This window comes from Capra hircus, chromosome 2 (genome assembly GCF_001704415.2).
Source record: "Capra hircus breed San Clemente chromosome 2, ASM170441v1, whole genome shotgun sequence".
Classification (NCBI taxonomy): domain Eukaryota; kingdom Metazoa; phylum Chordata; class Mammalia; order Artiodactyla; family Bovidae; genus Capra; species Capra hircus.
Genome location: NC_030809.1, coordinates 128,567,253 through 128,582,345, shown reverse-complemented (window position 1 = coordinate 128,582,345; position 15,093 = coordinate 128,567,253). Strand labels below are relative to the sequence as shown.

The window sequence follows — 15,093 nt, the reverse complement described above, 5'->3', positions numbered from 1 at the left end:
GAACATATAAGCAAGAAAAATGCAAAACATGTTAATGTTTACACAAGTCAAATTTATTTGTTTGTTTGTTTTTTACAAACTGCAATTGTCTGTAGTAAAACTTCTCAAACTTCAAATATATTATGTCTTCTTAAGTAGATTTTTGTGAGTATTTTACTCCTCATGGGAATTCAAAAATTTTCAATCAGTACTATAAACTGAATAAATTTAAAGACATTTTTACCATGAAAAATATTATATAAGTACACACTAAAATAAAAATCAGGTTACTAACAAAGCATTTTTGACATTCAATTAAGAACATTTAAAAAGGATGGTAACTGAAGTAAGTTCAATACCATTAATATGTTATCAAACTGGGGGAATGTGAAGACAGAGAAAATGGCATACATTTATGGAATTTTAATTATTTTAAACCCTTTAAAGGATACTGCATTATATAATGAAACATGTTATGGGTTACAATGCAATATTCAAAAAATATTTGAAGACAAAAATGAGGGATCTATAAAATCCTGTGCTCATGGTGCAATTGAGGGCTCTTTCTGACTGCTGAAGTGGACACGTGACAGCTGCACTTGGGTGAAATATCCTGAGAAGCAATACATCCTATGGTTCAAAAAGCAGTATTAGTATACTGACACTGATGTATAAACTTCTATTTCTTGTATGGATTTTCATTTTAATGATAGATTTTATGATTGGTACTGAATAGTGATATGACTGATTCAAGAATAATTTATACTTAGATGTGGCAAATAGTCTTTCACTTGCATATTAAAATAAATAATCACAATAGTGTACATCAAAGTAATAAAATACCAAAGACTTGCCTTCAGGAAACCTAAAAATATATCTAATTTCTTTTTTTACCCTTAAACAATTACTTTCATGTCTCTTTTTCCAAGACACTAAACATAGCTCAGGAGGATGTAAAGTCTAACTAAACTTTGAATATGATAGTTCATTCCAATCCTGAGGCAGAGAGATAATTGCTTTTTCCTTTAAGACACTATTATTTGAAAACTGATGATACTGCCTTTGTTATAGTCTCCTATTGCAGTAACCTAAAAAGAGGGTGGGTATATCCAATTGTTACTGGTGACAGACTGAAATAATCACAATATTAAATTACCAGTGGATAAGCTGCAGTTGCTACCATGACAAAAGATCTACACCCACACACCAAGTGCAGACAATTTAATGGGTGTTCATTTCATACCTCTCGTATAGGTACTGCGCTTATTAAACCTGAAGGATTTCCAAAATGAGTCATTAATATCATTCTAATTTATACTTTGGCAAAAGAAATTAAAAAAAGAAAAAAACAGAACTACCTATACACTAACTTATATAGATGTGGCTGACCTTGAAGAGAGGGTATAGATGATGGGCTCTGGTCATTTTATGGACCCACAGAAGATATTAGACACAGGGAACTGCTGAAGAAACAGGAACATAGATACTCTAGAATGTTTTCCTTTTCTTGAAATTTTAAAATATAATCTCTAACTTAATGGTGAGCATTCACATAAAAGTGAATGTCAGCATTTCAAAATATTTGACAGGTGTCAAACCATTTTGACTACTGGACCAATGAATCTGGTGTTCAAAATGTATTTAGATTTAGAGCTCATCTAGAAAGATGCAAGAAACATCACTGTTCTCATATCATAAGAGTTTAACATAGTGAAAGCACCTATTTTGAATATATTAAATTTAAAACTAAGTACTGATGGATAGATCTGAATACAATCTTTCATGAAAAGAAAATTACCGAATTATATTTAAATATTATTGAAATTTCAAGTGCTTTGTACTACAATTATACCTACTCATCAGTATATCAACTCATATGTTAAAGAACACAACGTATAACTAGTTGAATTATTTAACCACATTTATTCATGTGCTATGTTTTGTTTTTTAAATTAAATTATTTTTGATATAAATAGAATATAGGATTTTAAAAATTCAAAAAGTGAGCTAACATAGGGAAAGAAAACACCGATTAAAATGTAATCTATGATTATGAGGTTAGATAATTTTTACAGAGATCTTCAAAATAGTCCAAAATGATGCAATTCTAGTAGATTCAGATTTTTTCAGAACAATGAGCACTTCTGCCTGTGTGCATGCTAAGTCAATTCAATTGTGTCTGATTCCTTCAGACCCTGTGGACTGTAGCCTGCCAGTCTCCTCTGTCCATGGAATTCTCCAGGGAAGAATACTGGAGTGGGTTGCCATGCCCTCCTCCAGGGGATCTTTCCAACTAAGGGATCAAACCCACTGACCCAGGGATTGAAGCTATGTCTCAAGTCTCATGCTTTGGCAGGCTGGTTCTTTACTACTAGCTCCACCTGGAAAACCCATTCTAACAACTATTAAAGCATTTGAAAAGAGAATCAGTGAAATGCCTGGCCAATTCAAAGAATACCAGACAAATTACTAATTGGGAGATTTAATAAAAAGAAAAGAAAATTATGTTTAAGTTTAAGATAACAATCTCTTTTCCTTGGGTTTCTGAGAGCCAAGATGACTTAGTAAGTTTACATGTAATAACTGAGTAAACTGGATATGTGAAATAAGATAAGTTTTTAATGACAGAAGATGATCTTTCTTTGTTTAGAGTACAATGAAGCATATGTTGATAGTAGTTATTGGAAAGATGACTTGACTTATATGTTTTCTAGAGCTATAATTACAGTTCCCAAGGGTCAAGATGTATGAATTCTCTTATAAAATTCCACCTTTGCATCACAGATTAAAATTCAACAGATAGGGCTATTGGTTTAAATTGGAGCACAGGCTCCAAGAAGTTTTCTTTAACAGCTTTATTAAATGAAAGCATTTGAAGTGACTGGTTAATTTAAGGTAGAATTTCTGCACTGAGTTCCAACTGAATTCGAGTGAAATGTTGATCAATAATTTTCTGTTAAGGATATTTAATCATTAGACTTGAAAAATAAGAGAAGTCAAAAGAAATTTAAAGAAAATGAAGCTGAACAGGAAATAACAAGTGCTCTGCTTCTTTATTCTCTATATCAATAATTTTCCTTATAGTTGTACTCCTACCGTCTTCAAGTAAGACAAATATACAGTCACTGTTTACTCATCTTACTGTCCAACTCCTGGGATTTCTCAACTAAAAATCACTCCAAATTACCTTCAGATGAAGAGTAAAGTAGAAAAAAAGAGAAGATCTAGAAGTATCTTTAAAAAACATGACAGCATGTTTAAAGTGATGAGTTGTGATGTAAGGTTTTTTATTACTTTATTAAAAATACTTCTATAGTTCAGAGAACTATTTCCAGACGTTTTTTTTCCTAGGTAAAGGGGATAAAAACAAATGTGAATTTATTTTTGGTATATGTTTTAAATCAGAAGCAAGCTATAAAGCACAATAAATGTCATTTGCCTTACCTTATTCTGAAAAATAAGTAAAATAATAAATTCTTAGTTTCCTAGGGTTGAAAAGTGACTGAAGTGAAGTGAAGTGGCTCAGTCGTGTCCGACTCTTTGTGACCCCCATGGACTGTAGCCTACCAGGCTCCTCTGTCCATGGGATTTTTCAGGCAATAGTACTGGAGTGGATTGCTGTTTCCTTCCCCAGGGGATCTTCCCGACCCAGGGATGGAACCCAGGTCTCCCGCATTGTAGACAGACGCTTTATCATCTGAGCCACCAGAGAAAAGTGACTGAAAGTTCTTCAAATTACCTAATCTCTACTGAATACATTAATCCTGTGAACCATATCCAAATGTTTGAACACCTCTCATTTCAGAAAAGAAAAAGAAAATACTTAGAATAATTCCATTGTATTTTGGCAAAATTTTGTTGGAATTTTTTTCCTACATTTAATCTATGACATTATGATTTACACCAATCCTTATTAAACTTTGTTCCATAACCCAATGACAGCATTCAAACATAAAAGGTCTTCAAACATTGCAAGACCATACCATGGGTTCTCAGCCATGCTTCCACTTGCATGGAAGTCATGCAAGTCATCACTGAAGCCTTTCTCAACCAGACATGTTACAATGTGTCAATCCCTTAAAGCAAGAACACGCTGCCTGAGGACATGGAGTAGAACAGAATGATCTATGTCCTGGTTCAAGACAGTTCATTATTCATTCATCAGAAAATGAACTGGAATCTTGACTTATTTTTTACCTATGAATGTTTTACCTACATATTTTACCTACACAGCCACATTTAGCCATGTTTTACCCACACAGCAATTAACTGCATTTTCTAAATAATAACAATATAGAAATAAGTATAGAAGTATTGTATTTTTGGAACCCATGTTTGGCAATTAACAGTATTTTATTGTTTATAGTGTAGATTATGAACTAACTCATTATTTTCCCCCCATATACCTATAATCCTACTACATCTGTTATCTCTTGCTACTTTCAGTCCCCTAAGAACTTGAGTAACATTATTTAAGTATTCTCTCCCAACTCATTTATAGTATGTTAAACAGGAAAGAGCCCAGTGCCCATCACCAAAGAACTCCTTCTAGAATGGCAAGATACATTTTTTAACTCTACTGAACTATATAAAACTATCAAATTTTTCTATCTTTCCTATAAATATATCATGAAATATTTTGTCAAATGCCATGTTTCCCTGCCCTTTAAGAAATAACATGCAACTAGCTGTTTCTTTCTTCCTGTACTGATAATTATGATATATTCATACTTATTTTAAATTTCTACTTTAAAATTAATAACAAATTCATTTTGTTCTCAATTCACTTATCATCAATCCTAATACGGTTTTCAATAAAAAGTGAAGAGTACATTCAAACACACACCTACAGATAAGTTAATTTAAATCACTATAAGCTATGTAAGTTCAGAAAATTTAGTATTACAGCTATGAAAAGTGAAGTTAGGACTAACTTTTTAAGTCAGATCACTATTTTTTGCAATTTCACACCACAGGATAAAACTTCCAAAGAATATATTGTCATGTTTTCTGGACTAAATATATTAAACAACTCCACACTTTCATTAGGCTGATAACCAAAGAAGATTAATTAGCAATGTTTGCAGGTTGTTCTATTCTAACTTCATTCTGGAGTCACATGGTGTGATAATTGGAAAAAGTGATTTCTTAACATTTCTGCTTGATTTTCACAATAATATTGAATTGACTCCCAGGTTCTATAAATGGGTACACTTACCTTTCTTTCTACTAAAAGCACGGTTCATGATGAGGATCAACCAAATTGATGTTCAATTCAACTTTATATCCTATAAAAACATAAAATAGTAAAGCTTAAAGGAATGTTGACCAACACCTTTTATGCAAATTATTTTAATTGCAAGGTCTTTTTAAATTTTTTAGATGTTTATAAACAATATTCTGAAATATCCTGAAGGACAATGGGTAAGAATAAACGTAAGTATTCAATATTATGAGTGGCACAGCAGACAAGAACAATATATCAAATGGAATTTCTCCAAAGTTCCTTAATATTCTTGTCTTTTTTCTTTTATACATCTTTCATTAATTATATTTACTTGCAAATTTAAGAAGAAAGAAGGATAACTTTTCCCTGAACTTGTCAGTAAAAATATGGCAAAGTTTTGGATTATCATTAACAGCAGTGGTGGATAAACAAGAGTCATCTGCTTATGACAAGTGGATATCATGCCCCCTCTCCATGCTATGCTGGGCAACTCTTTGCCCCATGATACTCCAGGCAGCTGCTGACTATCTTTTGAAACCAAGGCAATGGGGCATTTCCTGCTCCTCATCCCTGAAACCACAGAGGGAGCATTGATGACCCCTGAATCGCCATCTGGATGCTGCACCCCTAGTCTTGAAGAACAGTGTGCAGTCACAGCTAAATAGATGTATGGTCCTGTCCTGTGGGATCTAAGAAATCCAAAATATTTTCATCATTTCATCCCATCAGCATTTCCTTCAGTTGAAACCAGCAGCCTTTCTGTTAGAGTAACTAATTATGTCTGTGAATCACACAGACACTAATCTTATCAAAGGACAGTTTCTCCATAACCTGGTTATTATCTGCTACATGAATTGACTGAGAATTTTCCAAACCTTTAAGCGTTGATTAATTTGTGCATAACAAATTTATTTCTCACATTTTACTACAATCATTTAAAAAGAACCAAGCTCCCCCTTTAACATTTTGCTTAGAAATCCTCTCCAGTTAAATATCTAATTTTGATGATTCCTAGTTTTACCCTCCACAAAACAGTAGAACACAATATAATTCAGTCAAGTTTGTTTTTTTTTTCCATTTTTTAACAATGATCACCTTTCCACCATTGTTCAAAAACATGTTCTATTTTTTTTTCCCAAGACCTTAAAAGAATAGGCTTTAACATTTGTATTTCTACTAATATCCTGTTCATGATTGGCAATGGACTCTCTAGGAAGTTGGGGACTCTCTCTCCAGCTTTCTCCCTTTCTTCCTGACCTCTTACCAGAACTGTCTTCAGCAGTCCCTTCAAAGTACTCTTGCTTTCTTCTAGCATGCACTGCATAACCCTTCAAGCTTCTCCCCAGTATCTAGTTCCAAAGCTACTTCCACATTTTTAGCTCTTTGTTCTCAGTAACAATTTTTGTTTATTTTTCCTTGGTCTGGTCAGGTTGCCATAACAAAATACCTTAGACTGGGTGGCCTAAACAACAGAAATGCATTTCTCACGGTTGTAGAGGCTGGAATTTTGAGAGTCATACTTTAGCGTGCCAGCATGGTCAGGTTTTAATGAGTACCTTCTACCCAATTAGATCCTAAAGGCTCCATCTCCAAATACCATTTCTTTGGGGATAAGGGCTTCGACATATTAATTTGGAGGGAACACAAGGATTCAGTCCATAGCACTCTACATAAATCTACATAACAATTAAAGCACAACAGAGAAATTAATCTTTATCATAAAGTCACTTTTACAGTGAAATTATTGCTGTTTATGTCCTTGAATTTTTACTCCAAGAGGAAAATTAAAATAGTTAACTGAATTATAAATATTATTATTAGGCACTATTTTGTAGACTTAGATAATGACACAATAGTATCACTCTGTTATTCACCTCATACTTATACTCATCTTCTCATGCTATACACTATTAATACAAGAAATTTAGTCAGAAATTACTTACTGACCCCCCAGTGCCAGACATTATTCAAGATGCAAAGTAATACAATAAAGACCAAATATTTCTGTAACATGTCTAGAAGCTAACAGACATGTTTGCTATCCTCAAGGAATAAGTGAAGATCAAAACTTGCAGAAAAAAAAAAAAAAAAAAAAAAAAAACGTTCAGTAAAGAAATACAATATATCCAAATGTAAGATTCAACTTCTCTGGCAAAATGAAGAAACCAATACTAAGAATGAAGAGAAAATCTTAAAAGCAGTCAGAAAAGAAGATATTATGTATAGAGGAACAAAGATTAGGATTGCAGCAGCTTTCACATCTGAAACATTGCAAACTAAAAGACAGAGGAGCAACATCTTGAAAGTATGAAAAAACTAAAGCTGGATGAAGAAACAGATCACCTAATTAAATATGGGGAAAGGTAAGCATGCCCAAAGAATGTTCAAACTACCACACAATTACACTCATCTCACAGGCTATGAAAGTCATGCTCAAAATTCTCCAAGCCAGGCTTCAACAGTACATGAACCAAGAACTTCCAGATGTTCAAGCTGGATTTCCAAAGGCAGAGGAACCAGGGATCAAATTGTCAACATCCACTGGATCATTGAAAAAGCAAGAGAGTTCCAGAAAAACATCTACTTCTGCCCTCTTGACCATGCAAAACCCTTTGACAGTGTAGATCACAACAAGCTGTGGACAATTCTTAAAGAGATGGGAATATAGACCACCTGACTTGCCTCCTGAGAAATCTGTATGCAGGTCAAGAATCAACAGTTAGAACCGGATGTGGAACAGCAGAAAGGCTCCAAATTGGGAAAGGAGTACGTCAAGGCTGTATAATGTCACCCTGCTTATTTAACTTATAGGCAGAGTACATCATGCGAAATGCCAGGTTGGATATGAAGCACAAGCTGGAATCAAGATTGCCAGGAGAAATATCAGTAACTCCAGATATGCAGATGACAGTAAAGAGCTTCTTGATGAAAGTGAAAGAGGAGAGTGAAAAAGCTGGCTTAAAACAACATTCAGAAAACTAAGATCATGGCATCCAGTACCATCACTTCATAGCAAATAGATGGGGAAACAATGGATACAGTGACAGACTTTACTCTCCTGGGCTCCAAAATCACTGCAGATGGTGACTGCAGCAATGAAATTAAAAGACACTTGCTCCTTGGAAGAAAAGCTATGATCAACCCAGGTAGCATATTAAAAAGCAGAGACATTACTTTACTGACAAAGGTCTAGTCAAAGGTATGGTTTTTCCAGGAGTCATGTATGGATGTGAGAGTTGGACTATAAAGAAGGCTGAGCGCCAAAGAATTGATGCCTTTGAACTGTGGTGTTGGAGAAGACTCTTGAGAATCCCTTGGACTGCAAGAAGATCAAGCCAGTCAATCCTAAAGGAAATTGGTCCTGAATATTCATTGGAAGGACTGATGCTGAAACTGAAACTCCCAATTTTTGGCCAACTAATATGAAGAACTGACTCACTGAAAAAGACCCTGATGCTGGCAGATGGAGAAGGGGACAACAGAGGATGAGATGGTTGGATGGCATCACTGACTCAATAGATACGAGTTTGGGTAAACTCTGGGAGTTGGTGATGGACAGGGAAGCCTGGCGTGCTGCAGTCCATGGGGTTGCAAAGAGTCAGACACGATTGAGTGACTGAACTGAACTAACTGAAAGAGTGATTTTTCAGCTCCATTTTTAATTTCTTTATAAAACATCATAATATATTGTACAGTTTTACTCTTAACTTTCTTAGGGATCCAGAGGCAAGTAAGTAACTCTGGCTATGTACAAAATACAAATGGGATATGTAAGCGTGATCAAGAAAAGAATTGTAATTAATAAATTATTTACAATGTATACAAACATTATTTAAAGCCAATTGGGAGTTTAAAATCTCTAAATTAAAATTTTAAAGTGCATTATAAACATTAAAGGTAGATATCATTAAATTATTTTAATCCAAAATTTTTCGTAAAAACAGTAAACACATTGACAAACACTATGAATCCACTTCATATTCATTTACTCTATAAGTTTAACCTTTTTTAGCCCTGATTGTAAAAGACGTTTGAAGCCAACAATCACTTTTTTTAGAATAATCCATCATATACAAGTTTTAAAATTATTTATCAACAGAAATTTGGTAAATTTCCTACAGATATTTATAAATCAGTTCAGAAGAAGTTTAGAGTGAATTTTTAATGAATGGCAGTTTCCTGCTTTGCAACCTGCTACCCAGGCTCTTGCTTTAAAAATTAAATTACACTGTTATGACCAAAGAAACTCTATATGGTATGAATATTAAAAGCTGTAAAGTAGTTGGCTCTGAATTTCATTTTTATTGTTATGAGTACATTTAATATCAAATTTTCCTGGAATTCTTTCAAGGTTAAAAGAAAAAAAACCCTTCAAATTGATTAAAACATGTTTCACATTTATGTAACTCATACATCACTTTAAAATCCTGTTCACTAAGAGATCAGAGGTGATGCTAAAGAAATGATGACTAATCATTAGATTTAATTCTGTACAGAAGGGAAAAACCAGGTGAAGTTAAAATAGTTCTTTTCTTGTGAATGCATATAAAACACATTTCTTTTTACTGTCAAAACTTTTGTGTGCTTTTTAATATATAATTCAAGATGGTAATCCTGAGACAATGTCAGACAATTTTAGATCCTGCATTAACTCCTCCACATTGCTAAATACTCTAAAGTAGTTGCTAACAATTGGAACTTCATTGCTTGCCATATAAACGAAATTTCAAAAATCCTCCTGGGGGAACTCGGTTCATTTCTGACACTCTTCTGGATCTAATTAGTGTCTATTGTAAATGTTCTCTGCTCAAATCTCCCAATTCTAAGTCATTTTCACATATTCTTCCTCACTATATTTTAGGACATTAATTTGCAAAGGGTTCTTTGCTTTTGTGGATCAATACTAAGCACAGACAAGAAAACAAACCAGTATACAAACTGAGACATTTCACAGGAGAAGTCATGTGACTTGTGTTTAAGAGGCTATACATTTATAATATACTAAGAAATAGCAATTTTAGTGTCTTCTGAAATTCCCTAACTTGAGATATAAATGCATATCACTATTTTCCCTTTTTTTTTTTTTTTTTACAATATTCACTCATATCTAACACTATAAACAAAATACTTTGCCCTTACACTAGCTACATTTTGGGACCACGTTACATGACAAACATTATAGGAATGGGCTTCCCAGGTGGCACACTGGTAAAAGAATCTGCCTGCTAATGCAGGAGATTGCAAGAATCACAGGTTTGATCTCTGGATTGGGAAGATCCCCTCCAGAAGGAAATGGCAACCCGCTCCAGTTTTCTTGCCTAGAAAATTCCATAGACAGAAGTGCCTGGTGGGCCACAGTCCATGGAGTCACAAAGAGTCAGACACAACTGAGCTTGATCTTTATAGCAATTAGAAAGCAAAAATAAGTTGGACATGGTCCCTGCTTTCAAGGAATTTACCATCTTTGAGAGTAAGGGAGAAGGATACGTGGCTCTACAGATGGGGAATGAAACCTATAAAAGAGGTAGATACCCTTGAAAGAGAGAGAATGATGCACAGTACAGCTGTTCTGTTCACAGGGAAAGCTTCAGCGTCTATGTGAACAATCACTTCCCTAATGGGCAAGGGCTAAAGGTGAGGATGGGGAAAGGTTTCAGGCAGAAGGGCAGAGCACCTGTGGTACACGTTGATTAGGGGCATGCAGCTCCTAGCTACATTGCTAGTCACCATCTGGGAGCCATCCGCTGGCTCTCCTTGAGGGCCTAGACTACTAGGAAACACCCTTTATTAGGAATGGAGGAAAGTCTAAGGAGAGCTTTAGCATTTGATAATGTGGCCAACTCTTCAGAATGGATTATATATGAGAAAATCTTGACATAAAAGATTCGAAATACCAGGTCTAGGGAACAGCAACAACAAAAAAGGACCTGAATTTCTTGCAATGCTAAAAGTAAAGTCTGGCGACACTAGTGGTAAAAACCAACCAAACAAACAAAAACCAGCCTGCCAACACGGGAGATATTAGAGACACAGGTTTGATCCCTGGGTCAGGAAGATACCCTGGAGGAGCTCATGGTAACCCACCCCATGATTCTTGTCTGGAGAATCCCACCAGCTTCCCTGTCCTTCAGTATCTCAGGGAGTTTGCTCAAACTCATAGCCATTGAGGCTGTGATGCCATCCAACCATCTTCGCCTCTGCCTTCAATCTTTACCAGCATCAGAATCTTTTCCAGTGAGTCAGCTCTTTGAATCAGGTGGTCAAAGTATTGGAGCTTCAGCTTCACCATCAGTCCTTCAATGAATATTCAGGGTTGATTTCCTTTAGGTCTGACTGATTTGATCTCCTTGCTGTCCAATGGACTCATTCTCAAGAGCCTTCTCCAGCACTACAATAAGAAAGCATTAATTCTTCAGCGCTAAGCCTTCTTTATTGTTCAACTCTTATATTCGTACATGACTGTTGGAAAAACCATAGCTTTGTCTAGACGGACCTTTGTTGGAAAAGTGGTATCTCTGCTTTTTAATACGTTGTTTAGGTTTTTTGTCATAGCTTTTCTTCCAAGGAGCAAGCGTCTTTTAATTTCATGGTAGCAGTCACCATCTGCAGTGATTTTGGAGCCCAGGAAAATAAAATCTGTCACTATTTCCACTTTTCCCCTATCTATTTGCCATGAAGTGATGGGACCAGATACCATGATCTTCGTTTTTTGAATGTTGAGTTTTAAGCCAGCTTTTTCATTCTCATCTTTCACCTTCATCAAGAGGCTCTTTAGTTCTGCTTTACTTTCTGTCATTATAGTGGTGTCATCCGCATATCTGAGATTGTTGATATTTCTCCCAGCAATCTTGATTCCAGCTTGTGATTCATCCAGCCCAGCATTTCACATGATGTACTCTGCATGTAAGTTAAATAAACAGGGTGACAATATACAGCCTTGATGTATTCCTTTCCTAATGTTGAAGCAGTCTGTTGTTCCATGTCCAGTTCTAACTTGTTTCTTGACCTGTATACAGCTTTCTCAGGATACTGGTGAGGTATCTCTTTAAGAATTTCCACAGTTTGTTGTGATCCACAAAGTCAAAGGCTTAGCACAGTCAATGAAGCAGACATAGATGTTTCTCTGGAATTCTCTTGATTTCTCTGTGATCAAACGGATTTTGGCAATTTGATCTCTGGTTTTTCTGCATCTTCTAAAACCAGCTTGTACATCTGGAAGTTCTCAATTCAAATACTGTTGAAATCTAGTTTGAAGGATTTTGAGCCTCATGTTGCTAGCATGTGAAATGAACACAATTGTACATTAGTTTGAACATTCTTTGATACTGCCCTTCTTTTGGATTGGAATGAAAACTGACATTTTCCAGTCTTGTGACCACTGCTGAATATTCCAAACTTGTTGACATACTGAGTGCAGTACTTTAACAGCATCATCTTGTAGGATTTCCAATAGTTCAGCTGGAGTTACATCACCTCCACTAGCTTTATTAGTAGTAATGCTTATTAAGGCACATTTGATTTCACACTCCAGGATGTCTGGCTATAGGTGAGTGACCACACCATCATTGTCACTCACTGAGAGGCTACATGAATCAAAAGCAAAAATGGGCACATACAGCCTATTCATACTGACAGTGAAAGCTACGAAATTTGAAATTTACTAACACTCTCTATTCCAAGAGGATTTGAAAGAAATATATTCAGAAATCATTTCCAGAGCTGAGTACTATTCAGTAAGCATCTGGTCAGTAATTATGGCAACATTAGGATATCACAAAACTCAGTACAGGGACTGAGTATCAGCCTGGGAGGGGTTACCAACATTCATCCCCTCCAGAATGAGGATAACCACAGGTCCTTTTTAGTGTCCTTTCAAAAAAGACAGAAAACTCCTGAGATGGAGATGTAGTGGAAACCTCAAACCATCTGAGCTATCCTAGTGGCACGATGAGTATCTCAATATACTTCCATAAGTGCCTGTAAGATTCTGAGCTAAATTTTGGCAGGCATATATCAGTCTGTTCCGACAATTAGAGTGAGATTTTTCATGAAAGCTTCACTGAATGATCAATGAAGTATTTCTCTCCCTGGATTTTCTTCATTATCTTATGCTCTTAATGGGAGATCAGTTACTTTTCTCTAAAATGAGATAATCACAACAAATTATGCTAAAAGAAGCATTTATAAAGACAAAACTCCATATTAAAATGGACATTATTACAGTAGAATAAACATGGCTTTCCTATATGTGGACCTAAGAGTAACCTAGTTTTAGTTTCATTTTGAATGTTAGATTCTGAAGTTCTTTGTACAAGTTCTACTTAATATTTCCCCCTTCAAAAAATCACAATACATGAATTCTTGCTTTTATTTTCATTGCCCTCAAAAGAATTATACCTTTTTAGATCTGCTGTTTCCATCATTTCACCAAACATTTTGATATCCTTATCCTAACTGTGAATGAGAGCTTGTGGGATCCAATCATTGAGGTAGCATTATCTTTGGCAAAACTGTCTGAATTCCTTTGAAAGACTAGAATAAAACAGCTTAACTGCTCAATTAATTCTGTTACAGTCTAGGACAGACAGAAGGGATCTTGACTGGAATTCATAAAATATATATTGTGTCAAGGAACATGTGTATACCTGTGGTGGATTCATGTGATGTATGGCAAAAGCAATACAATATTGTAAAGCAATTAACTTCCAATTGAAATAAATAAATTTATATGAAAAATAAATAAATAAAATAAATAAAAGCTAGCTTAAGATTAAAGATTCAGTTGATTTCTACAGACAAAGCAATAATATAAAACTTTATATCTCAGTTTCAAATTTTTTTGCCTGTCAATAGGGTATTTAGCTTGAAAAAGATTTTTTTCACTTAAATGTCTTGTTCTAATATTATCTCTTTTGATTTCTTTTTTTATATGTATGGCAAGTAGTTTTTATCTTTATCTTAAATTCTAATAACCAAGGATTTATGAAACTGCATAGATTTCTTCAAGAAAATTAGAGATAACAAGAGAACATTTCATGCAAAGATGGGCACAATAAAGGACAGAAATGGTATGGACCTTACAGAAGCAGAAGATATAAAGAAGAGGTGGCAAGAATACACAGAAGAACTATACAAAAAACTTCACAATCCAGATAATCAAAAGGTGTGATCACTCACCTACAGTCAACATTCAGGAATGCAAAGTCAAGTGGGCATTAGGAAGCATCACTATGAACAAAGCAAATGGAGGTGATGGAATTCCAGTTCATCTATTTCGAATCCTGAAAGATGATGCTGTGAAAGTGCTGCACTCAATGTGCCAGCAAATTTAGAAAACTCAGTAGTGGCCACAGGACTGGAAAAGGTCAGTTTTCATTCCAATCCCAAAGAAAGGCAATGCCAAAGAATGCTCAAACTACCACACAATTGCACTCATCTGACACGCTAGTGAAGTAATGCTCAAAATTCTCCAAGCCAGGCTTCAACAGTACATGAATGTGAACTTCCAGATATAGAAGCTGGATTAGAAAAGGCAGAGGAAGCAGAGATCAAATTGCCAATGTCCACTGGAGCATCAAAAAAGCAAGAGAATTCCAGTAAAACATCTAATTCTGCTTCATTGACTATGCCAAAGCCTTTGATGGATCACAACAAACTGTGGAAAATTCTTAAAGATGTGGGACTACTAGACCACCTTACTTGCATCCTGAGAAATCTGTATGCAGGTCAAGAAGCAAGTTAGAACTGGACATGGAACAACAGACTGGTTCCAAATTGGGAAAGGAGTACATCAAGGTTGTATATTGTCACCCTGCTTATTTAACTTATATGAAGAGTACATCGTAAGAAATGCTTGACTGGATGAAGCAGAAGTTGGAATCAAGATT

At 35.1% G+C, this 15,093-nt stretch overlaps 1 protein-coding gene across 4 annotated transcripts in view; it reads right to left on the bottom strand.

Annotated features, from left to right (window-relative positions):
- Window positions 1–15,093, bottom strand: part of GULP1 (GULP, engulfment adaptor PTB domain containing 1) — a 330,443-nt gene that overhangs the window by 111,963 nt on the left and 203,387 nt on the right. For all 4 annotated transcript variants that reach the window (XM_018065482.1, XM_018065486.1, XM_018065478.1 and 1 more), the window contains one exon: window positions 5,198–5,267. In XM_018065482.1, the coding sequence (XP_017920971.1) occupies window positions 5,198–5,225 (28 nt within the window). In that variant the 5' untranslated portion in view covers window positions 5,226–5,267. The remainder of the gene's footprint in view (window positions 1–5,197; window positions 5,268–15,093) is intronic.